We start from the raw sequence: 25,682 nt of genomic DNA, 5'->3' as shown, positions 1-25,682 counted from the left end.
ATACTTCCTAAGGTGCGTGACCCATGAGCCTGTTTGCCTCAGTTTCCTCATCTGTAAAGTGAGCTGGAGAAAGAAATGGAAAACCACTCCAGTATCTTTGACAAGGAAACGTCAAACGGGTTCATGAAGAGTTCGATGTAACAACAACAGTAAGTGGTTAAGTGACTTGCCAGGACTAGCTGTCCTACAACCAGTATGTGTCTGAGCCAGGAACTGTTTCAAGGCCAGCTCTCTATTCACTGCTTCATGATGCTTCTTACAATCTGTTATTACTCTTTTCAAAAGGCCTCTTTTCTTGATATTTCTATCAAATTAAGGTTAGAAAATTTGGTGAGTAGTTTACTAACACTCCCCAGAGTAAATCCTACATCATCGGACACACTAAAAAAATAATAGCTATCATTCATGTAGCACTTTAAGGTTTGCACAGGATTTTACAAATATTATCTCATTAGATTCTTATGACAACCTGGGAGGTGGATACTAATATTACTTCCATTTTAACAAGTAAGGAAACTGAAGAAGACAGACATTAAATGACTTGCCCAGCTAGAAAGATCACACAGCTAGAAAGAATCTAAGGCCATATCTGAACTCAGGTCTTCCTGACTCCAGGCCCAGCGCTCTATCAATTGTGCCACCTAGCTACTAATTAGTTATAAAGTTTGAGATCAAGAATGACTGTTAGGATTAATTAAAAGGTGCCCCTTTCCCTCTCCCTTTTCAAGATGTTCACTGAGAGAGAAACGTCAGGGAGGATGGGGAGCGGATTTGATAGAGTGACATTTTACACCTGGAGGGTCTCAAATTAGATGAACTGATCGCACAACAAAATCCAGATGTCATTTGCTGTTTCACATAGTTCTATTGTCTAAAATAATTTATGCAATCATTCTTCAACTCCTCTTTAAAAATAAAATAAAACATGCCAAAAAAATAACACTTAAAGCCTAAAAAATAAACTTAAAAAAAAAAAAAAGTCGAGCCAGACAAAACAGTACATTTTAGGGAACCAGGAAATAAAAATCTCTTGGGCTTTGTCTTTTTCTCCTGGGCAGTTCTTAGTCTTATCTGCATCGAATTTAAGTTCTGTTTCCTTCTACTCTTTTACTCACTTCTGCTTTATATCAGATCTTCTTGTAGGATGCTGAGTAATTCAGATTCTACATGCCCAGAATGCTACTTGCTATCTTCCCCCAAACATCATTCCTCCTTCTTAACTTCCCCATTTCTGTTTAGGAAACTATCATCTCTCCAGTCTAGTATATTTACTGTTCCCCAAAGCCACCCTACTACCTCCTGCCTCTGTGCTTCTGGGAAGGCTGCACCTCTTCCACTTTTCCCCTCCCCAGACCTCTTCTTTAAATGTTTGACTTCTTCTAAGACTCAGCAGCCCATGTACCACCATCTATAGGGAAGTTTTCTTGATAGCTCTAGCTGTTAGTACTCTCACCATCTTTAAATAATTAATTGGACAAAGGCTTATCTGCTGATATGCTTTTTAATCTCTCTCCTCATGTAGAATAAAAGCTTCCAGAAGGCAGATAAAATTTGAGGAGGGGAGAAGCATGTCTTCATATCCCAGCACCTTGGACAGTGTCTTATATGCTCCTAGGATTGCACACTGGAAAGGAACTTAGAGGTCATCAGATCCAACTCTTCATTTTACAGATGGGGCTCATGGAGGTTAAATAACTCAGCTAGTAAGTTTTTGAGGTAAGAATTAGCCCTGGGTATTCCTGACTCTGAGTCTAGTCCTCTATCCACTACCTTCTACTGCCTTATCTTAGAGAGGTATGTAGTAGGTGCTTAATAAATGCATGTGGTATTGGAACAGGTTAAATGTTAGTTTTTTTTTCATAGTTAGTGAGCACTACAGAAGAGAAGGCCAGAAGGAATCTTAAACAGGATAGCTCTGAAAATAATACTGAATTTACTACAGACTCTAAAAGGGGAAAAAAAGTTCACAAAATTAAGATTCACTTTCATATACAATCCTCTTTTTTTGTTCTATTACACATATGGAAATGCCCATTTTGGTTATATTTGTTAAAGTTCGTTTTGTTTTGCTTTTTTAATTGGGAAAAAGAATCAAGTGAGTGCTGAACTCAACTTTTAAGTTTACCTTTTGCCAGAAGCATCTCTACAATGTCGGCATAACCCTTCCAGGAGGCAGCATGCAAAGCTGTGTCTCCCAACTTATTCTATGAAATTAAGAAAAAAAGAAATCTCCTCAAAATACAAGAAAAGAAAAATTCCAAGTCTATGACACAATTAGACTTAAAAAGCACACAGTTTACTAAAAAAAGGCAATTTAAAGGAAGAGTTACGGTATAAATTTCCTCACCTGCTGATTCAGTTCAATATTTGGTTGGGTAAATAACACTTCCACTACATCTGAAATATAAATTTAAAAGAATAACACATTTTAAAAGGAAATTGGGCAAAATAAACCACATAAAATAAAATAAGATGTCAAGAACAGCACTTAATATTTTATCAGTTAAAGAAAATCCATGTCATTTAAGTGCTTTAAGATTAGTCTTAACAGAAAAAAACTGAAAAAATGGAAAAACTCTGAATGAGAAAAAACTATTTTATCAATGTTACTCATCTAGATTTCCATAACTTGTACCACTACAATTTTTGACTTCTAAATTGAATTTTCACGTTCATGTCCCTAAGAATTTGTTTTTTATGTTTCTCAGTTTATATCCATACCCACACACATATATCTATGCTACAGTAAGATATGCATTACTTGGGACAAATTTGCAAAACTCTTCTTCTGGCTTTGACATAATTTGAGGGGACCAAGTTTTTCCTGTTCTGTTAAAGTGATTGTCTCAGGCTAAGCATGTCTTTCATAGCATGGAAACCTAAATAGCAACAACGCCTCATACCTTTGTGACCACCATGACAAGCCCAGTACAGAGCAGTGCTTCCAGCTTTGTCTAAGCCATTGACGCCAACTCGGTTATCCAAGCATTCTCTCAACCAGCTCAAGTTCCCTGAAATGACAGTAAAATGCAAATAAAGGAGATATTTGGTTTTATTTTTAAATCAATACCTTTTTACATACATTTCAGTTTGGAATGGATTAATCTACAAGACCCAAATCATTACCTCTCTAATAATTCTATCATTATGGGCTGTTTGTTTCTCAGTTGTTTTCAGTCACTTCTGACTCTATGTGACTCCTATTGAGGTTTCTTGATAAAGATACTAAAATGGTTTGCCATTTCCTTCTCTAGCTCATTTTGCATATGAGGAAAATGAGGTAAACAGGGTTAAGTGACTTACTCAGTGTCACAGGACTAGTAAGGGTCTGAGGCCAGACTGGAACTCAGGAAGATGAGTCTTCCTGACTTCAGGCCTGGCACTCTATCCACTATGCCATCTAGCTGCCCCTATGATATATTTTGTCAATTAAAGTCACTTATTTTAATGGTATGTTTATGAGAAAAATTGGTATAAAGGCTCCATTAAGTGTGTTCCTGCCTTCTAAATAAACAATCCTTTCCCATGGAGTGTAATAACATAAAAACAAAAGTAGAAGCCAAGGGAAAACAGCAAATTCCAGACTTGTGCCATTGTCAGCTCTTATTGGAAAAGTAGTAACTGTTCCCTTAAAGTAACAGGCCTGACCTGACAGTGCTAATCCAAAATAATAAACTCTAAATGCTCAGAATAATGCCTTTCGTGGACAGTTTGTGTGACCTAAAAAATACCAACTTATTAATAACTCTAGTTCACATTGGCCTGAAGTTATTACCTCCACATAATACCAAGCTTAAGAAATTTATGCAAATTTCTTTGAGCCCCCTCAAACCTAGCAAAATCACACCCACCTCTTTTGGCAGCTTCGTGAAGTGGATTATCTATGGACTCTGCCTGTTCAGCCACTAAAGTGGAAATGAAAAAGAAATACAAACACAAAATCAACTGACAATGCCAACTGGCCCAAATGCCAAACCTGTTAAATACAGCGTGTGGCCTGTTTAACCCAGACTGTCCTCTATCTAAAAAGTCACCGTCATCAGTCTTACGGTTTTCTTTCCTGTTTTATTTACTTAGCCAAAAGGAAGAGAACAGAACATTTCCCAGACACTTCCCCTCCCTAATGGTAATCTAATCCTTATGTTTAGCAAAAGCAACTCAAGTGAAAAGGTAATTATATACCCATTAATTAGGAGGAGAAAAAAATGAGATGTACCACAAATCTGGTCTTTCATCTAACAATAAAAAAGAAGTTACATAAACATCCAATGCCTGTAAGCATTTTTAGTGTCTGTAGCATCTAAAGTGGAAAGAACACTGAATTTCAGGGTGCAATTTAGATTCAAGTCCTAGCTCTTGCTACCTCTGACAAATCACTTTAACTTTCTCAGATTCAGCTTCCTCACCTGTAAAATGAGGAAGCTGGACTTCATGATCTCTGAATTCCACCACCAAATTCCATTACTATGACTTTTCTGAAGGTGTCTGAATATAAGAATTTATTTCTCCATTAATAATGAGTTATTTTCACTAGACAAAGGGATCTTCCTTCCTAATGGAAATACTAATGGCTAATAAAAGCCATGGTAACAATTAGTATGGGAAAAATGGATGCCTATTTTCTTATCTCTGACAACAGCAGTTTCACCTTTCAGAGGAAGATCTATTCATTGCACTCAGGAAGCCAGTAAAACCAACAGTCCAAATATCATCTCTGATAAGAGGTTATACTGTGTTGTGCTCTTTCAGCTGCAGGTGATCCAACACGGGGGCTGGGCTTAACGACCACGAAAAACAACCTGCAGACTCACAATTTATGGGGATTGGGGAGCCACAGAACATGGTGTCTCTAGGGGCTGAGAAGACTGGAAGGGAGAGGGAAACTTCTGTGACATCTTTCTAGAGGATGCAAACAATTCATTTCTTAACCAGAAAGCATGAAAGAACAGTAACAATTCACACCTAACCTCCTTTGTGGAACCCCCCAAATTGGTCATACCATTGTTTCAGTCATGCCAATAATGCCTATAAACCTTCTTCCCCCCTACCTTTCTCCATTGTCTCCCTGCCCTTGATTATTCGATACCTATATGTAAATTTTCTCAGCTCTAGGTGTTTATATATAGATTCTTGGAAAAGTTTTTCCACTTTAATTTATATGTATTTTTCTTTTACATCACTAGACGGTGGGGACCATGGGCCTGACTCCCTAACTCCCTACAACTCATCACCCAGGAGGTCATGGTAGTAATGACAAACAAATGGCACTTAGATAGTTTACCAACCTTAATCTCATTTGACCCGCACAACAACCCTTCTAGGTAGGGTCTTGAGGTATCATTATCTTATGTTACAGATGACAAAAGTGAGGGTCCAAGAATGAAGATGCTTTGCCTACAGTCACAGGGAGTGTTTGAGTCAGAACTAGAGCCCAAGTCTACTTCGGTTCACATCTGGTTCTCTTGCCACTGCCTGACATGGCTTCTTGATGTAGTTACAGAATGGAACTTTGTGAAAAGCACTACAAGATTAGGCTTTCCTTCCACAGATTTCAGGACATACAAACTAAGAAACAGTCAGTAATGCTGCTATTTGACTTAGCAACAGGAAAGTTTAGGCTTTCACATGGAAAGATGGCAGCGATGGCCATGAGATAATCTGTTCTCTACTTCATAACAAGACTTCTGTCCATGAGACAAACTCATTTGGACCACTTCAGGATGATATTATTTGATAAGCCCATCCACCACATTGGAAGGTGACCATAAGGAGTAAAGAATATTCTAGACTGGTATCTACCCTACTAATTCCTCAGTTATAGCCAGGAAAGGAGTCCATAAAACTAAGTCATTAAAAAGGAGGTTGAAATAATTATTCAGCTAACTGAAGCAAAACAGTCACAAAATTTACCATAGTTGCTTGGAATGAGTCCAGTCCTGCCCTTTGAGGTCCCTTTCCACCAGTTGGTATCACTCTAGGGGGCAGGTAGGAGAAAGAGTTAAATTATATTAAATCAATTTCAAATAAATATTTGATATTAAATGTTAATGTTCAATGACCAATTAAATTAACTATTATAATCAATAATAATTTGTAATATTAAATCAATATGCAAATCTATTTCCAAATCATTTGCTCTATAAAAATCTATTTGCTCTATGAAATATAGGCCTACCGATCCACATTTATCAAGGTCTCTTACATTATCTTTTTTTGCTCCCTAAGCCACTAGATTAGCAACATAAATACTTACCTGTAGCAAATATAGTTTTTTTCATAAAAGAAAGAAAAATGAGAGGTAAAAATACATTAATTTTAGACCAAATGTCCAATTTCATTTATGTCTTTCTAGTTTCTTTTGGTCCTTGTATGGACAGGTGCTATTTTATGGTTATATTAAATATAAAAGTCTTTACATCCAGCAGCAACTTATTTATGCTTACCATGTCAGAAATGTAGATAATATCACCTTCTTCAAAGTACAATTCATCAGGCTAAAGAAAAAGGGAGATAAAAGTCTGATTCCATTCCATAAATTATCTATGACTTTAGTTAAGAATAAATAATTCAGAATCCCTAAAATGTGGTTTTCATATGTGGAAAAATCAGCACAGAAGTCATATTACGGAATATGGGAATAAAAATGACAGATACACACAGATGAAGCTGGGTCATGTCTTAAAAAAATTTTGGTTCCTTTTGTATTCTTCCACAGAAGTCATTTGTATTTAAAATGGGATATAAATGAAATTTAGAATTTATAAAAGGTAAAATAAAACGTCTTCATATACAATTTATCTAGCTTAATTTAAGGGAATTTTTTTTTCAGAAATTTACTCTACCCCACAAATAATTAGTTCCCAATAATTATTCACTCATTTGTTTTCATTTATATTTTTAATGCCTATTTCTGCTCTTACAGACTCAGTTCCTCAGCTAGCATGCTACTCAAACTGACAGGACAGGCTTGGTGAGAAAAAAAAAAATCTACTCAGAATTCAATCATTTTGATCCAGGACTGTGATTTCGCTGATGAAGGGAACTCCAAAGTGAGGAAACTCCTTCTAAAAAAGCCAACTGGCTGCTGCTCCGCAATTAATAGCTATGTAGGGCTGCCCCATTAACAAAAGTTTTTTATCATCCAGAAGTTTTTAAGCACTTAGACTTTAAGTCAAAGTAACCATAAGCAGTAACATGGAATCAATCGGTCCTTTTCTGCTGCATAAGTATCAACCAAAGTCCAACCCAACAGGGTTGGAGGTTGTAACAAACTGCTCCCATTTATGGCTGATAGATTCTTATTAGAGGCAACTAGGTGGTAAAGTGCACAGAATGATGAATCCAAAGTCAGGAAAACCTGAGTTGAAATCAATATCAGCCACTCACAGGTCGTGTGACCTTGGGAACTCATTGCCTTTGCCAAAGTAACCCATTCTAACTTTGGACAGTCCTAATTGCTGGAGCTAAAAGCTTTTCCTCTGGGATTACTATTTACTGCTCCTGCTTATGTCTTCCGAAACAAAGCAAAACAAATCTAATCTCTTTCTTTGTAGGGCAGGTCTTCAAAAGTTTGAAGGCAGATCTCATCCCACCCCTACTCCCAACTACTTCCGTCAGCTCCTTTAACAGATCTTTATCTGGCCTGGTTTGCTAGGTTCCTCACTGTCCTTGTCACCCTCCAATGGGGATGCAGTCCAGCATAACAATGTCTTACTAAAATATGTCACTGAAAATAACAAAAATATTCCTCCATTTGTTATCGACATTACATTTTTTTCCCTAAGGAAACGATCCAAACTTTATCAGTCCATGTATAAGGCAGTAGAAGTCATTTTCCTTGTGTTTTCTTTTTTACTTTCTCTGATGAAAATTTAAAAGAATCTATAAAAGACCTCCAAAACGGCAGCTTTCTGGACATTAAGTTCAGATTGTTTCCTGGGGGAAAAAGTAGGGTCAATTACAAATAGAAGGGATAGTACTACTTTATTCAAACCTGAAACAGTTTCATCATTTTGAAGACCGTATTTTAGGAAAGAAAATGATTAAACTGGAGCATATCCAGCTGGGTGATAAGGATAGTGACAGGACTAACAACCAGGCAGCCAGGTGGCATGGTGGACAGAATCCAGAAGAGCTGAGTTGGAACTCTGCCTCATATACTTAGCAGTTCTGTGATCCTAGTCAAGTCATTTAACCACTCCCAGATTCAGTTTTCTCATCTATAAAATGGAAGTAATAACAGCATCTAACTCACAGGGTTGTTTGTTAAAAATCAAATGATTTAGTTTGTGTAAAGTACCCTACAACCTTAAATCGTTATCTAAACGTGAGTCATGAAGGCACTGTTCCAAGTAAACTTTGTTCAGGTGTTTCACACAAGTCTAGCTCTTTGCTGAGTTTAGGGTTTTCTTGAACTGGAGACATTTACCATTTCCTTCTCCAGCTCATTTTCCAGATGAGGAAACTGAGGTAAACAGGGTAAAGTGACTTGCCCAGGGTCACATAGCTAGTAAATGTCTCAGGTCAGATTTGAATCAAGGAAGATGAGTCTTCCTGATTCCAAGCCCAGCGCTCTATCCACTTAACTGCCCAAGTAAATTGTAGATTTATATATTTTATGGATCTCATAGAATTATGGAAAAGAATACCGAGCTGGAGTCATAGAATCTCTGAACTCTGGCTCTGCCATATACTATAACCTGTGCAGACCAATGTGGTACAGTTGAGTCAAGAAGCCTGGAGTCCAAACCTTGTCTCTGCTAATTACTTTCAGGCTGGGTTCTCTCCAGGCCTCATTTTCCTAATTTACAAAATAGGACATTATTTATGTCACTTCATTCTCAGGGTTTTGTGACAAAACAATGCAAATCTTAAATATACATACACATACACACACAAAGACTTACATGATATCCCAAAGACATTAAGATGTATGTGTATGTGCATGTGTGAGTGTGTATGTTATCAATGTGTTGGAGCTTAGCAGAATCTTAGACTTGAGTTTTCATTTTTGTCATGTTTTCTGGATTTTTAAATATATATATGTATATTTTTCATAAATATATATATACATATATATGTATTTCCTTTAGAGGGGGAAGAATGGAAGAAGATGAACAACATAAGAAAAATAAGAAAAGCTTCCTCAAAAAAAAAAAAGCCCATTTTTTTATGGTGAAATGTGACCTGGGTGGGTTCCATGATACAATTACATTTTCCCATGTCTCTCTTATTTGGAGACTAGGGGTAGATCAGCAATTTTCTGTACTCCTGACCACACACTTATTTCTTATAGTGACTTTTAAGCCGCAGGAAGCCGCATCTGCCTCACCACTTCTCTAACAGTCTGACCTAATTTCTAAGTCCTAAAAGACAAGTTTGCTAAAGGCCTCACATTAACAAGACTACCTTCCCAACCAGATGATCTGTGTTTGTTAGGGTGAATTGTCCAGATTATTACTGGATGAAAGGTTTTTTTTTTCCCTACAGTATAATTGCAGATAGATATTTAGATATTATATATTATAAAGATAGAATATGAATAAAGTCAGAGGCAAAAGAAGGTCAGACAGAACAGGAAGGGGACACAGAACAAAACCATTTTCTTTGCTTGTCTGTGAATTCATTTGGTTCTCTCTTATTAAATACTGAGGGATTTAGGTAAGATTTTACTCCTCAATTTTGTATCTGTATATGATTCTTTGTATTAAAGATTAAGCTTATAATTTTTAAAAAGGTTTTTATTTGCTAAATAAATGAATTCCGAGAGACAATGGGAAGGACAAGGCTAATTTACTTGAGAGATGAGTCATCAGGAATAACCTGGGAACATGGACAAAGCTGGTAATCTGAACCAGAAGGACCATTCACCAGGCTCAGTGATGGCACAATTATCTCTCTTGAGAGAAAGAGTCAAGTCAGTGCACCCTACCAAGTAGTCATTTAATATTTGCTGAATGAAGGTGGATGACTTGTCAGAGATACAGAGTTAGGAATGCAGGATCATATGTTTAAAATTGAAAGGGTCTTAGACGTTACTTTGTCCAATACTCTCATTTTTTATTGTGTCAGTTTGCCTTGTTTATATGTACTTCTTTGTAGCAAGAAAAGGTTCTATAGGGAAGTAGAGAAAGGAGGAGCTTAGAAAGGATAGTGATGTTTTTAAAAAGCATCAATAAAATATTTTTAAAGGAGACTAAATGGCAAGAATGTAGGCCAGGGTCTTCAGATGCATGTCAGTCAATTAATGTTCATTAAGCAGTTACGTGTTAAGTGCTAGGAATATAAAAGAAGACAGAAGATAGTCCGTCTGTCTTTGAGGAGCTCACAGTCTAATGAAGAAATTACACAGGGGGATTTAAGAACAGTTAAACAATGGGGCACAATATTAACATCATTTTAATCTAGAACACAGGATAGGTAAGGTGGCAGAGTGGATAAAGTGCCAGTCTTGGAGTCAGGAAGACTGTGTTCAAATCTGGCCTCAGACGCTTAATAGCTGTGTGACCCTGAGGAAGTCACTTAACCCTGCTTGCCTCAGTTTCCTCATTTGCTAAATGAGCTGGGAAAGGAAATGGCAAAACACTCTAGTATCTTTGCCAAGAAAACCTCAAGTGGGTAATAAAGAGTCAGACACAACCAAAAGAACCAAACGATAACAATGATGATGAAGAACACATATGCTGAAAAAATAATATAAAGGTATTAAAAAAAAAGGCAGTTGAGGGCCTAATTTTCATTAAAAACCCCTAGTCATTGGGGAATAAGATTACCTATAGGAAGGTACACAGGAGAGGTCCGTCACTAACAATGATATTTATGGAATACTAAACACAAAAAATAAGAGAATTAGATATGGCAAAGAAAAATCCATCTATCAGACAAGGAGCTGGGATAGAATAAATTCTTAGGTGTAGTGGAAAGATCCGGACTTGTCAAGTCAGAAGATCGGAATTAAAATCCTATTTTTAACACTGACATGGTCAAGTCAATCAACCTCTCTCTGAGCCTAACTTTCTCCATCTATGGAAAAGGATAACAACACACACACATATGCATATAAACTTAACTCACAGGGTTACTGTCATAAAACAGCTTTGAAAACTCATAAAGCACTTGGTTGAAATGTTATTAAGATCCCTTCTGACTATAAGATTCTATTACTATATTACCAGTACCATCCCGCAAACTGGAAACAGGAACTTACTGGGAAGTTCAAAAGAGACTCATGTTTGAAATAAGGGTAGGAGGAAGGAGGGGAAGTATTTGCTGCTGACCTTTGAAGGAAAAAAAAGCCACAAGGGAGAAAGGTTTCAGAGTGACAGAACTGACTACTAAAGTATCTGGTCAGTAAGAAAATTAGATCCAGGTATGAATTAAGGGCATAAAATATTATGTTTTATATCCAACTAATGAACGTACTTCTAGCAAACTCCAAAACAGAGAAATGAATGGGTCCAGGGCCCAGAGCTGCTACAGGGCATGGGTATTAGAAACAACTGCCAAGTCAGAATAGGGTGAATGCCCAGGGTGGGGATTACTGGGAGCCATGTAAGAAAGGATGCTTCTTACTCAGTCTAGTGTCTTTCAATCTAAGATAAGTCTAGGTAGCTGGTTCAAGAATCTCTGAGGTCTTATATTATCAAATCCACCTATGCCAGATATCTAGAAGCTTCATCTACAATCTAGCCTTACAAAACTTTGCACATGAGAACCCAGGAGACAAGAATTAAAAGACCAAGGCAATGAACAACAGGAAGTAAAAAAAATCAAGGCCTAGCTTCATATACATTGGGGACCAGGTCTCTCCAGGGCCTTTCTGAGCCCTCATGTGCAGAAAGAGTTAGAGATCAACTACTTTCATGTCTAGCCCAGGTGAGGGGAGTCACCTCTCATTCCCATCATCACAAATTCTAAGTAATCCATGGGTATGTTTGTATAATTCCTTTTAAACTACTACAATTGCAACTTCTTTCTCATTAAATAATTAGTTCCAAGCCCCTATCAGGTTATTATATATTATGTAGTTAATAAACTGGAGAAATTTCTTTTCACACAAGCTGTTGCCCTTTCCCTCTCTTACAAACACACACACGCACACACACATACACAAACACACACACGCACGCGCGCGCGCACACACACACACACACACACACACACACACCCCTCTAATCTTATGGGGTTAAACATAAAAATCACTGGATATAATGAGTGACAAATAAAAGAAAACAAATATTTATTTATAATTGTTCAAATACGAGAAAAATCAAAGTCACATCCAACCATCATTACATCTTTGAACAGCACCTATAGTCTTTGAGAGGACCCACTGAAGCTGATGTTCTATATTTTTATAACATCTTCTTGTTTATCAATTTAAGCACCTATGTATTTCTCTGTAGTCATATTTAATAGAGGGAACTTCAGAAAACTGGAAGGGCTCTGTGCTAATTTCAGAGCCACCTAGGTTAACTGGAATTGGAAACTCGTATCCCAGGATGAGAGAACCACCAAAGAAAGACTAGCCAAAATGATCCTGAGAAGTCACTGAACTAACTCTGGGAGACCAGTGTGTAAGAGAAAGGGGCTTCCTGAGGGAACAGCAAATGCCTTCTGAGGTTTGAGATCCAACAGGAATGGCACCACACCTTTGAACAAAGATGTCTTATAATTTCACAGGACTATAGTCAAAATTACAATAAAAAAATCTTTGCAAAAGTACTACAAATGTCATATAAAAATTAAAGCCTGATTATTTTTCACGATAAAAATTAATTTGAAATAGATAAAGCATGTATATATATTTAATGTATAGTCAAGTCATATGTATAATTAAAAAAAAAAAAGCAACATCATTAAAAACTCTAAAGTGATCAATACCATCTCTCACTGATGAGGAAAAGTGCCTAATTCTGAAAATGCCATTGAATAAGGTTATTATGGCATTTTTTTTTTAAAACATGAGTGTCAGTTTAATGCATGGAAGATGTGTCACTAGGTTTGGAAATAATTCATCTTGGGCAGCCATGCTACTGTCCATTTTTTAAAAAAATGTTTTTAAAGTCATCCTGTACTCCAGGCAAAACCACTGGGCAACTTATTCTCACCTTTAATGAAATAGTTCCCAAAGTACAATTTTTCTACTTATACAATTTCTTTTCAATGATCAGTTATTGCCTGGACAAATTAGAATAATGACCTCTCCTAGAGCCTGAGCAAACTAGATGTTTCAGATGGTCATTAACGCAAACAATGATTTAGACGATTTCATTACTTTAAAAATCCAAAAAGCTTTGAGGTATAAAGTTTGCATTCTCTACTGAGAAAACCCTCCTGATAGGTTTAGGGAACATTTTTCAATTATTCATTTTAAAATTTTTAACTTCAAATTTGTGGGTCAACATGGAAAAAAAAATGTCATAATAAGGCAAAACTGTTTCTAATTCAGTTCTGTTCTTTGGTTCTCTACATCCCTCTTCTCCATTATTCGTGATGAATCACCAGAAAGGAAAAAGAGGTAAGAACACATCATAAGACATTGGGGATGACTTGACTATATTGCGTATAACTCAAGAGCACTCTTCAAAGAATAATTACTTTCTCACAGTAGTCCTATATACTATTTTTTAAAAGTGAACTGCAGGAAAAACTTAGGCACACTGTAAGTTTTAGTTTTTTCCGTCAACTTAATGAAAGTAACCTCTATGGTTTAAAATAACACCAGAAGCATAGCTCTCTACAGAGTGACATAACACATGAAACTGTAAATTAATATTTATTCCTCTGGAAGTAAAAAAAAAAGAAAGAAAAATCTCCCCACCCCCAAAAATATGAAAAGATATTTACGGCAGCACTCTTTCTGGTAGCAAGAAACTGAAAATAAAGTGGGTGTTGATCTCAAGTCAGTCAACTATCAAGCATTCGTAAGCATTAAGGTCACCGTTCTAAGTGCTAGAAATATGAAGAGTCATAGATTTAGTGTTGAAATGACAGAACATGTAGCTCAACTTTCGCATTCTACAGTAACTGCAGAATGACTGAATAAATTGTAACATGAATATAATAGGATATTACTATATCAAGAGATAAGACAAATAGGAAAAATTTAGAAAAATTTAAGAAGACTTGTTTGAACTGATACAGAAAGAGTCTAATGACCATAATGATAGAAGAAAACACTAACAGACATCAGAATTAGATCAATGCACTGACCAGGAGTCAGGATAAAAAATACACCCCTCTGACTGGTAGAGTAATGGCAGACTATAGGTATGGAATGCAGAATATGCTATCCGAATTATAGATTTGGAGCTAGATAGGACCTTTTAGGATGCCTAGTCCAACCTTTCTCTCTCTCTTTTTTTTTTTTTTTACATCAATTGGTTTTGCTTACATATATTTCTTAGTAACAAATGAGAATTCTATCAAGGCAGCTCAGAAAGTGTTCCTGGGATATGATACCCATATTTTTAAAAACATCAAAAGCGGGACATGGATTAAGGAAGGTTTTCTAATATAACAAAAGTGGAACAAAAGGGCACAACGTAAATGACATTTTTCTTTAGATATCAGAGATGAAACATGAAAGTATTTAAAAATAAAACCCTACTGAGGGGAATCAATTTCCTTATTCTTTTATTTACCTAGATTATAGTATTCTCCCCTTGCGAATCATCCTTAATTCTGCCCATTCTAGGATGAGCTTATGCCTCAGCTCTTTCAGAAAGTCTTTAAATGCCACTCCAGCTCCAGGTAATCTTCTCCTTCCTCTAAATTAAGAGTACTTATTATCTACATACCACTCATTTGGATATCAAATGAAAATATGCATGTTGATACTTGTAACATTTTGTTCATTGCTACCTTATCTTCACATGCTTAAGTTACAACACAAAAAACAAAAGGCAAGTTGTCTTGCCTCCCTCACTACGAGATAAGGCTTCCTGTGTGTGAGAATACCATGCTTTTTTTTTCTCCTACTTGTGTCTTGCACATAGAAGGCACTCAAAAAATATCGTAGTTGCCTCACTAAATGGTTAGTTCATGGGACTCTTGCTTTAAACGAAAGAAACGTAAGTGCCCATATGATAAAATATACAAAGCTATGCTGTCCCATATTTTACTAATAAGAAAGCTCTAAAAGCAAACATTTCAAATATCCCTCAATGAATCAATCAACAAATACATAAGTACCTACCATGTACCAGGCACGGGTACAGGGAATACAAAGACAGAAGAGAATCAGTCTCTATTCTCAAGGATCTTACTTTCTAACAGGACACCATACAAAAATATGCATACGCACACATACATACATACGTTTACACACACATTTTTTTTTCTAGTTATGGGTTAACACAACTCTGAATAATACACAATTCAAATATTCACTCCATTAACAGGTTACTACAACTTTTTTTCATTGAATGGGTATATCTCACTCAAAGTGAGAATGTGATAAGACCTCAGCCTGAAAAACCCAAGGTCTCACATCGCATCCTGGTTCATCTCCAGTCGTCCCAAGGACTATCTGGCCACTGGACCCAGATGGCTCTGGAAGAGAAAGTAAGGCTGGTGACCTTGCACAGTCCTCCCTCACTCAAATCAATGTGAACTGCAAGTCATGTCATCAGTTTGATGTCATGGTCCTCTTCAAGAATGAAGGACAAACACAACAACAACAACTTAAGATAATAAATTTACAGTTTGATGTTTCAATCACTATCCATCTACTATTTTCCTCACCAGGTGGACGGATACAGAGATCTCAAATAGGACAAGAATCTTGCCCCACGACAGAGCTTGTGATCAGTGATCTGTGATGTTACCACTGTAATTATTTAGGGGTTCCATGAACCACATCCATATAAGACATTGAACTTAACTGACAAGTGCTTATGTTCTGACTTCTCCACCAATAAGCCATTACCACTTCTCTATCCCTCTCCTCAGGCCTCCCTATTCCTCAAAACACAATAATATTAAAGAACATTACATAAACTTAGTTGATAAAACAATGGCAATGTTTGAGAAGATTGACTCAAAATTTCGAAGAAGTTCTACTGTGAATAAAATGCTATCAAAAAGTATTGCAAGCTACAGAGAAATCTTTCTGAAAGGAAGAATTACTCAGCACAGCAAACTTCATTGTTGTCTTATTTTAAGAAATTGCCACAGTCACTTCAGTCATCAGCAACCGCCACTCTGATCAGCAGTCATCTCTGGTCAGCAGTCATCAACACTGAGGTAAGATCCTCCACTAGCAAAATGATTATAATGTACTGAAAGCTCAAATGATGGTTAGCATTTTTTAGCAATAAATATTTTTAATTAAGGTATGCACATTTTAAAAAGGCAATATTATTGCACACTTAATAGACAACAATATAGTATAAATATAACTTTCATTTGTATTGGAAACCAAAAAATTCATGTGATTCCCTTTACTGTGATATTCTCTTTACTGTGGTAGTCTGGGACCTAACCTACAGTATCTCTGAGATATGCCTGTACATATATAGGTATATACAAATACATACAAAACAGACACAAGGTATCCCTCAGAGAGGAAGACACTACCAGTTAAAGGAGACTCATACCACCTATATGTAAGGTGTGCCCATAAAGTGAGGAAACTGACTTTGTTTTAAACCACCATGCAACAAACCAACATTTACATCTAAATGAGTCATCATTAACATAAATAACTCATAGGGACTAAGCAGTGAACTCAACTCAAGCTAAAAGGGCTTCAGAGCTTCAAAGTTGCTTTCAATTAAATTCAATTAAGCATTCATTATAGATTGTTTATCAATCAGCTCCACCAAAGAGAGAATCTCAGAGCTAGAATAAGGGAATACTCTGGAATTAGGACATAGGGTAATCTATTGTGATCTTCCGATGGAGGGCATGCATACACATACACACACATACATACACACACACGTACACACCCTTGGAAGGAAAGACAATATAATTCTGTACTATTTACCTTAACTGAAATCTCCTCTTAAAGGAAAAACCAAATGCTCCCTAACCCACCTCTGACATAAATGACTGGGACAGATCAGTATCTAATAGGTGAGTCATTATATGTATACTCAGAGAGGTACAGTATGAGGCAATACACAGCTACAGAGGGAGGTAGGAACACCCACTGAAAGTCCTAGGAAGTTTAATCTTGGACATCTAAAGGTAATTTAAGAAGTGTGGAAAGTAAAAAGCTGGCCATTGTGAGTAGGGTTTCAGTCCAATATTAACTCCCTCCATCTCTGCATCCTGTAAAGGCTTGGTAAACAGGATTGGATCAGGATGAGGTGGTAGTCGGCTTTTTTCTAAAGAGATCAATAGTGTACACTTCACAGATCAGAAGTATGACTTTCTTGTCTGCCCTAGTTTCTCTACTCTGGTTTATCCAGTTAAACCAGGTCTGTATAGGAAGTTATTAGTGGGTGACATAAAATAACCAGGTTGTACCTTACTGGGTCTGTCCTGTCCTCCACTCTTTAAAAACAAAGACAGGAAATGATGACCAAAAGAACCAAATGCAATGAGTCATAGATCAAGAGGTGAAAAGGATCTTAGAAGCTGTTTAATCCAATCCCCTCATTTTACAGATGATGAAAATGAAGCCAAAGAGGTTAACTAAGTCTGCCCAGAGTATATAAGTAGAAGTTTCAGAGATTTGAACCCAGTTCCTTTGGTTTCAGAGCCACTACTCTTTCCACTGTATCACACTACCTAGATAACTAATTAGATATGGTGATCTAGTGACAGTGGAATCAGAGAGAACTACAAAATTAGTCAAATCACTTCCAGAAATACTGCTATCACAATTGTCACCACAATAACAATAGTTCTGGAAAAGGCAACACACACGAATAGATTTTAATAACGATAATTATCACACACAAGATCTGTGATTTCACTGATAGACCAAAATTCAGATGCAAAGCCTCCCTCCTCCACCAAAGCAACTCAGCAGCTGCTGAGCATCAGCATCTGCAATTTATGAGTTGCCTGACGGGAGTGAGAAGTTAAATGATTTCTCCAGGGTCAAAAAATCAGTACATGCCAGAGTTAGGACCTGAATCCAGGGCTTCTTGAGTACAAGACTATTGATCATGCGTAATTTTAATACTAGTAAAAAATATTCAGATAACATTGTATGGTTTACAAAGTGCTCTATGTACAGGGTCTCAAGCATCATGTTTGTCCTTCGTTGCCAAAGAAGACCATGCCATCAGAGAAATGATGACATGACTTGCACTTGACTTTGTTTTGAGTAAAGGAGAGCTGTGCAGGTCACCAGCCTCACTTCTCCTCCAGAGCCATCTGAATCCAGTGATCTGATATTCCTCAGGATATGAGAGAGGCATTAGCACTCCTATTTCACAGAGGGAGCTTGGTGAAGAGAATAGAGAGCTGAGCTTGGAAGTAGGAAGACCTGGGCTCAAATACCATCTTTACCATTTACTATGTGAACTTGGGCAAATTCTTTAACTTCCCCTGAACTCAGTGTCTTCATTTGTAAAGTGGGAAAAGTAAAACATAGATTCCTTCTAGTTATAAATCTATGCTTCTGATTCTAGCTGAGGAAACAAGAGACAATGAGTTACACACATACGGCCATAAAGCTAATAAGTCTGTGTGGCAGAATCTGAACCCAGAACTTATGACTCCATGTCCAGCATCCTCCCTACTATATCATATCAATTCTCAGATATAAAAGGTTGAAAAGTTAACTTTATTTGTAAGAAGATGGATATTTCTAAAATGTGTGTAGCTTGACCAGAAGGCAGCATACATAAGTGGTACTTAGAAATGTGGTTTTACGTAGTCTATTTTTATGCTTAAGATACCAAATGGAAAATTCTACTTGTTTTGGACTGTTCTGGAAATATTTGGTCAAATATGTGTTAATTTGACTATAATGGCATTTAAACCAAACCAAACCAAACCAAACCAAAAGAGCTGTGAAAATGGCCTTGGAGGATTAGCTTTAGTTCCCTGAAGAGTTTCTAATTTTGCTTTTTTTAAATATAGTTGATGTTGATACATTTTTATTAATTTAGAGAAGATAATCAATATCTATGAGAAGACGGACTTTCTTTCAGACTTTTTTTGTGGCCATTTTGAGTGACTGCTTTTTCCTCTTACTAGGTTCACATTCTTCCTTTGTTCTACAACTCAGACTGACATCTAGCTTTGACAATCCTAGTATGTGCTATTTTCCTGAGGGGGGAATTACTTATGATGCTGTTTAGTTTTGTACTCTTATGGTGGTAAATTTTTAAACTGTGCTAACTACAATAAATTATACGACAAAAAAAAAAGAAATGAGAGTATAGATTTTTCTAAAGATAAAGAGAGAAACAAATGGACATGTAAATGAAGATATGTAAATGAATGGATAGATAAATGAACAGATAAATAGGTAAAGAGGTAAGTGAATGAACAAATCAATAGGTATATAGAGATAAGTGAATAAATAGATCAACAGATAGAGAGATAAAGGAATGAATAGATTAATAGGTAGAGATAAATGGATAGACAAATGAATAGATAAGTAGGTAGACAGATGAATGAATGAACAGATTAATAGATAGGTAGAGAGAGATATAGATATACAGACACACATATATGCACAGCTGTGTACGTATTAAGCTGGAGATGTAGACAATGAGTTTGAGGACAATGATATAGAAGTGAAGATCAAGTTGCTAAAATGGATAAAATCCGTAAGAGAGAAAATATGGAATGCTAAGAGCAGAAGCCACAGTTGTAGGTTTGAAGGAAGGAGATAAGTCATGAAAGAAGAATACTCAAGTCTCATGCTAGTTCTGTGACCGTGAAAAAAGCACTTCCCCCTTCTAAGTCTTAGTTTCCTTTATCTGCAAACCAAAGAAAATGATCTGTTATGAGGTCCAAGTTTCCTTCTGGCTCTAAAGTTCTGTGACTCTAGGAGAAGAGATGAAGCAGCCCAGAGAGGCAGAAAGAACCTCAGGATAGCAAAGCATCTAAAAAGCCAAAGAAGGAAAGAATTCCAAGAAGACAGTGAATAATAGTGTAAACCAGAGTTCCCAAAGTAGAGGGTGCTGGAAAGATACAGGGGGGTGATAGCAGCCTCGGGTGCAATTGGGGGACAGTGGAAGCATAAAGAAAGAAGAAAATATTTTTTATAAGTTCATACATGTTTCACCTATTGTGTAACAGAGTTAAAGTCATAGTGATTACATTATTTTTCAAATAAACATACAAAATGCAAGTTATAACAAATGAGTGGTCAAGTATGCTGATAGGTCTTAGCAATCAAGTGTTGGCAGGTGAGTGTGTCATAAAGTATCTGGAAGTCCAGCATGCATTGGCAGGAATATGTGCATGAAATAACTTGTTTACAATCCGATACTATACTGGTTACATAACATAATATTGTGTCATCAAAATTTCAATGCAGGAAAAACCCCACAAATTTACAATAAATTATTAAATTTAAGATGTCATTTTTAAAAAAATTATATTTTTTGAAATGATGCAAATTAAAAGGTTAAAGAAACTAGACTTCCAGGAGGGCACTGAGTAATTTTTTTTAAAAGGGGGTGATAGGCCAAATAAGTTTGGGAACCTCTGGTGTAAATAATGCAAAGGTCAAAGAGGAGGAGAACTGAAAAAAGGCCACTGGATACATGATATTTTAAGTAGACACTGGTCACCTTTGAAAATGCAGGTTGAAGGAAGGCTGGAAGCAAAAGAGGAAGGGAAAAAGAGAGAAAAGAAGGAAGGGAGTATTTATTAATCAAGTATTTATTAAGCCCCAACTATGCAACAGGTTTATGATCTTAAAGTGCTTTTTAAATATTACCTCATTGATCAGCACCAACAACCCTAGAAAGTAGGTGCTACTATCACCCCCACTTTAATGTTGAAGAAATCAAGGCAGGCAGAGGTTAAGTAACTTGCCCAAGGTTATACAGTTAGGAAGTGTCTGAGGCCAGAAGTAAACACTGGTCTTCCTAACTCTAAGCCCAGAGCTCTACTGACTGTGCCACCTGGCCTTAAGAACAGTGGAATAGGAAGAGAACATGTTCAGGAGGTTAAGGGGTCAGTGGATGATAAACGGAGGCAATGGAAGGTAGTTCACTCACTCTATGTGGGAAATGATTAAATAATTATCCTCAAAAATTATTCCTTCTTATCAAAAGACAAAGAATTTTGATAACAGAGTAACAAACCTAGTTTTACACTGTAACTGAATAGAAACTGAATACTTACAGTTCTGGGTTCAAATGTATACAGAGCTCGGAAGACTTTGACCTGCCCTGAAAATGAAAAAAAAAATACAATTAATTACTAAAAGCAAAATCTACGGTGCTATCTACCATTAGTAACGTAAGATAATTCTGTTATCTTATACAAATATTATAAGATAATACCAACAGTAGGATACATACAGAAAGTTAAACAAGAGTGAAATTTATGGTCATAACCTAATATCATTGAGTTTTCAAGTTCAGACTAACCTATTTTCCCCATCTCCTCTTACACTCAGAGACAACTGGACTACTTACTTACTATGCTTCCAAACTCATTCCACCTTTTTCTTCTTCCTCTGCTTTGGCTTTAAACGTCTCCCACTCTCAAAAGCTCATAGATCTAGAATGGTAAGGTTCTTACAGACCATCTATTTCAGGGTTTTGCAAACTATGCAAGGTCCAAATCAAGCCACTGCCTGTTTTTGTATAGCCATAAAATCAGAATTTTAAAAAATATTTTTAAATAAATAAAATCAAAATTTTATATTAAAGTTTTATTATATTTTAAAACGTAAAAACCATTCTTAGCTCTGCTGCTCTACAAAAACGAAATGGTGGGTCAGATTAACCTATTCCATTCTTATTTTACTAATATGGATACTGAGGCTTGGATCATTGCTTCTTAAAAGGTTTCTGAACATGCAACAACCAAAAATTAAAGATCAAATCTGTAATGAATTCAAGGTGTTTCTGGCAGTGCTTCTCATGCTGCATTGTGCAACCTCACTGAAGCCTTGGCTCTAAACACAAAGCATGTGCACTTTGCACTGCACAGCCCCAGGCCATGCAATGCCAACAAATGCCACAACCTGAAAAGGGGCTGAGAGTGGAAAAAGTTTAAGAAGCCCTGGGCTAAGTGACCTGCCCAAAGTTACAGAGATAGTAAGTAAAATCTGGAACCTAGGTACAACCTCTTCCTTTGAAACATAGTTCAACTTCAAGAAAATAAGTGATTTCTTCAGCATGGACCTCTTGAATCAATCACATTCTAATTCACATTGTAATTAGTTGCACCCCTTCTTATATCCTGTACTAAACTCTTGAGGAAAGCGATCCTGTCTTAGATGTCTTCTCCATCTCTGCATTCCTAGCATCAAGTACTATGGACTAGCTTATACTAGATGCTTTTTAAAAAGTCTAATTGCTCTGTCTCTATCTCTCTCTCTCTTCATAAAATCAAAAAGATACAAACAAATAAATATCCAAGGACAACTTGATACTTCTTTCAGGAACTGTTAACTGTTATGTGACATAAACTTTCCTTTTATTGCTTCAGTGAGAAACCCTGAATAATCACATTGGATTATCCTTTCAAAGAAGTAACGCTACTCTGAATATCCTAAATATTCAATACACATTGGGAAATAATATATGAAAACACTTTCTACAAAGCACTATTAAAATAAGTATTATTTGTTCAATGAATGACCTGATCTGCTTCCACCTCAGCCTCTCCCTCTTTCAGCTTAGAAAAAAGTTGAGACTGGTACACAAAGGAGCTAGTTCACCCTTCTCTAGTTCTCTCCTCTGGGTACAGCAGACTAGAGAAACTTTGCAATATACATCTCTACCACTTCAGAGCTTAGCTGTTTCTTGCTTTGTTTTGTTTTCCTATTTTGATAAAACTAAAGTTTTGCTCTCTCTCACCAGGTACTTTACCTTCATTTTCAGTAGAGGTCATCTTTGTTAAAGGTTCTGACAGCCTGCCAGCTTACCTTTTACCTTACTACAGGCTACTTACACTTCCAACAACTTTTAAGCAAACAAAACAAAGTTTAGGATTTAAAACAAGGATTTGGATTGGTTTTATCATTATTAGGATAAATCTAAAATAAATATATTTTGCTATGACCTAAATAAAAGGAAAATGATAGTACCTCTGAAAGTCTAATAGTGACTACCCTTACCTGCCTAATAAATAGAATACCAAATTTTGTAAGTATGTTTGATAGTACCATGAAAAGAATGCTAAATGCCATACAATGCTTAATGGCTTCAAATCAGGAGTTTTTGTTTGTTTTATTTTTTAACTACGACTTACAAGTCTTACAGAAGAGAGTGAAAATTAAGAAAAGATGACTGGATGACAGACCAGCATTGTCAAGAAGTTGTACCATGTAGGGAGGGTAGGGACTAAGCAAGAGGTCACTCAGGGATAATCACTCTTAAATACTCCAAATATACTTTTATCGGTGTAGATATTCCCTTGAACAGTTACAGACTGCAATCCTCCTGAACTGCACTCCCACGCTCCCTTTCCACCCCTCTCCCACCATCCCAACCGCCCACCTTCCCCCCACTTTGTTTTTAAAGAGGACCAAGGATCACAAAGCTGGTGTCAGGGTACAATGTGTTTGGATTTGGCTGATCAGTTCAGTAAGAGTTTGGAAAGCTCTACCACAGGTTGGGCAAAAGTAATCTGTTAAAACATTTGAGAAGGAGATGTCTCTGGATTTGCTCAGCTCATGTTTCTTTTGTGCTACTGCAATTCTGCTTTGCTCATGTAGTACAGTCCTTTTTTTGATGCAGGCATCCCATGCTGGATTTGGTCCTGTGCCAGCAGTCTCCCATGTCTTCCAATCAATACTAAAGTTCTTAATATTTAATATTTTCCCCAATTATATGTCAAAACAATTGTTACTATTTTTTAAAGTTTTAAGGTCCAAATTCTAATCCTGCCTTCCTGAAATGGTAAGCAATCAGATATAAATTATACATATGCAATTATGTAAAACATTTCCATAGTAGTCATTTTGTATAAGACTACAATAAAAAAAAGAATGAAAGAAAGTGAAAAATAGCATGTTTCAATCTGTATTCAGACAATCAGTTCTTCCTCTGGAGGTAAACAGTATGCTTCAAGGTTAGTTCTTTGGGATTGTCTTACATCATAGTATTGCTGAGAACAGCTACCATTCACAGTTCTTCATTGTATAATACAGCTATTACTGTGTACAAAATTCTCCTGGTTCTGATCACTTCACTTTGTATCAGTTCACGTAAGTCTTTCCAGGTTTTTCTAAAATCACCCTGCTTGTCATTTCTTATAGCACAATAATATTCTATTACAATTATGTACCACAGCTTGTTTAATCATTCCCCAATTGATGGGCATCCCTTTGATTTCTAATACTTAGTCACCACAAAAAGATCTGCTATAAATATTTTTATACAAATAGCTCCTTTTTTTTGATGATACTAAAGTTCTTCAGAAAGACCTTGAGAGTGTCCTTCTTCTGACAGAATCAAATCTAATGGCCTTTTCTTGATCCTCATACCCTTCTTGACCTCTCTGAAACATCTGGCAATGCAGATCACCTTCTGGTCTTGGATACTGTCTCCTGTCAAATGTTTTGTGACCTTGCTTGTCCTTAGTTCTCTTCAGTTCCATCTGGCCATTCTTCGGTCTCTCTTATTCAGGCTTCATCTGTCCCTCCTACTAACCCTGGGTTTTCCTCAAGACTCTATACGTGGCCCTCCTCTTTACTCTCTATAGTCTCCCACATCAGTGATCATCTCTCTGTTAGAGGGCTTCCAGATCTATACATCCAGCCCTAGTCACTCTCCTTAGGTCAGGGGTGCAGAACATGCAGCCTCAAGGCCACATGTGGCCCTCTAGGTCCTCAAGTGTGGTCTTTTGACTGAATCCAAACTTCACAGAACAAATCCCCTTAATAAGAGGATTTGTTCTGTAAAACTTGGACTCAGTCAAAGGGCCGCATCCAAGGATCTAGAAAGCTTAGCTACAATCCCATACCAATTGTCCATATTTCAAACTGGATGTTCTACAGGTACCTCATATTCAAATGCACCCAAAATACAACTCATCTTTTCTCTCAAACTCACCTTCTTCCAAACCTTCTCATCACTGTCAAACATACCATCATTCTCTTAGTCACTCTAGTTCAGAACTAGGGTATCATCCTTGAGTCCTCTCACTCATTTCACATATCCAATAAATGGTTAGATTTTGTTGCCACTTTCTCCACATCTCTTAAATATGTCCCTGTCTCTCCACTAACACGGTCACTACTGTGATTCAGGCTTTTATCACCTCTTACATCAGACTCCATTGGTATTCTTGAACCAAGTCTCTCCCCACTCCACACAGCAGCCAAAGTGATTTTCCTAAAGCATTACCTTCAGACTCAAATATAGAGTCTTTTGTTCGGTATTTAAGGCTCCTTAAACTCAGAGCCTCCTCCAGTTTTCTTACCTTCCTCACAATTTCCAGCCATGGTGGTGGACTTACTGTTCCATATACACAACACTCCATCACTGGGCCTTAGCACTGACTTTGTTCAGTACCTCGGCTTCTTTCCCTTTCTTTTCTCTTTCTCTGCCTCTTAAAGTCTCCAGTTTCCTTCT

At 36.7% G+C, this 25,682-nt stretch overlaps 1 protein-coding gene across 1 annotated transcript in view; it reads right to left on the bottom strand.

Moving 5' to 3' along the window:
* OSTF1 (osteoclast stimulating factor 1) overlaps positions 1-25,682 on the bottom strand; it is a 61,538-nt gene that overhangs the window by 5,783 nt on the left and 30,073 nt on the right. Inside the window, exons 2-8 of the mRNA XM_072597474.1 lie at positions 21,274-21,320; positions 6,444-6,494; positions 5,911-5,974; positions 3,852-3,905; positions 2,904-3,011; positions 2,348-2,397; positions 2,126-2,204 (exon numbers count right to left, since the gene is read on the bottom strand). Of these exons, the coding sequence (XP_072453575.1) occupies positions 2,126-2,204; positions 2,348-2,397; positions 2,904-3,011; positions 3,852-3,905; positions 5,911-5,974; positions 6,444-6,494; positions 21,274-21,320 (453 nt within the window). The remainder of the gene's footprint in view (positions 1-2,125; positions 2,205-2,347; positions 2,398-2,903; positions 3,012-3,851; positions 3,906-5,910; positions 5,975-6,443; positions 6,495-21,273; positions 21,321-25,682) is intronic.

The sequence above is a fragment of the Notamacropus eugenii genome, chromosome 3 (assembly GCF_028372415.1).
Source record: "Notamacropus eugenii isolate mMacEug1 chromosome 3, mMacEug1.pri_v2, whole genome shotgun sequence".
Classification (NCBI taxonomy): Eukaryota; Metazoa; Chordata; class Mammalia; order Diprotodontia; family Macropodidae; genus Notamacropus; species Notamacropus eugenii.
This window is presented reverse-complemented; position numbering and strand designations above follow the sequence as displayed.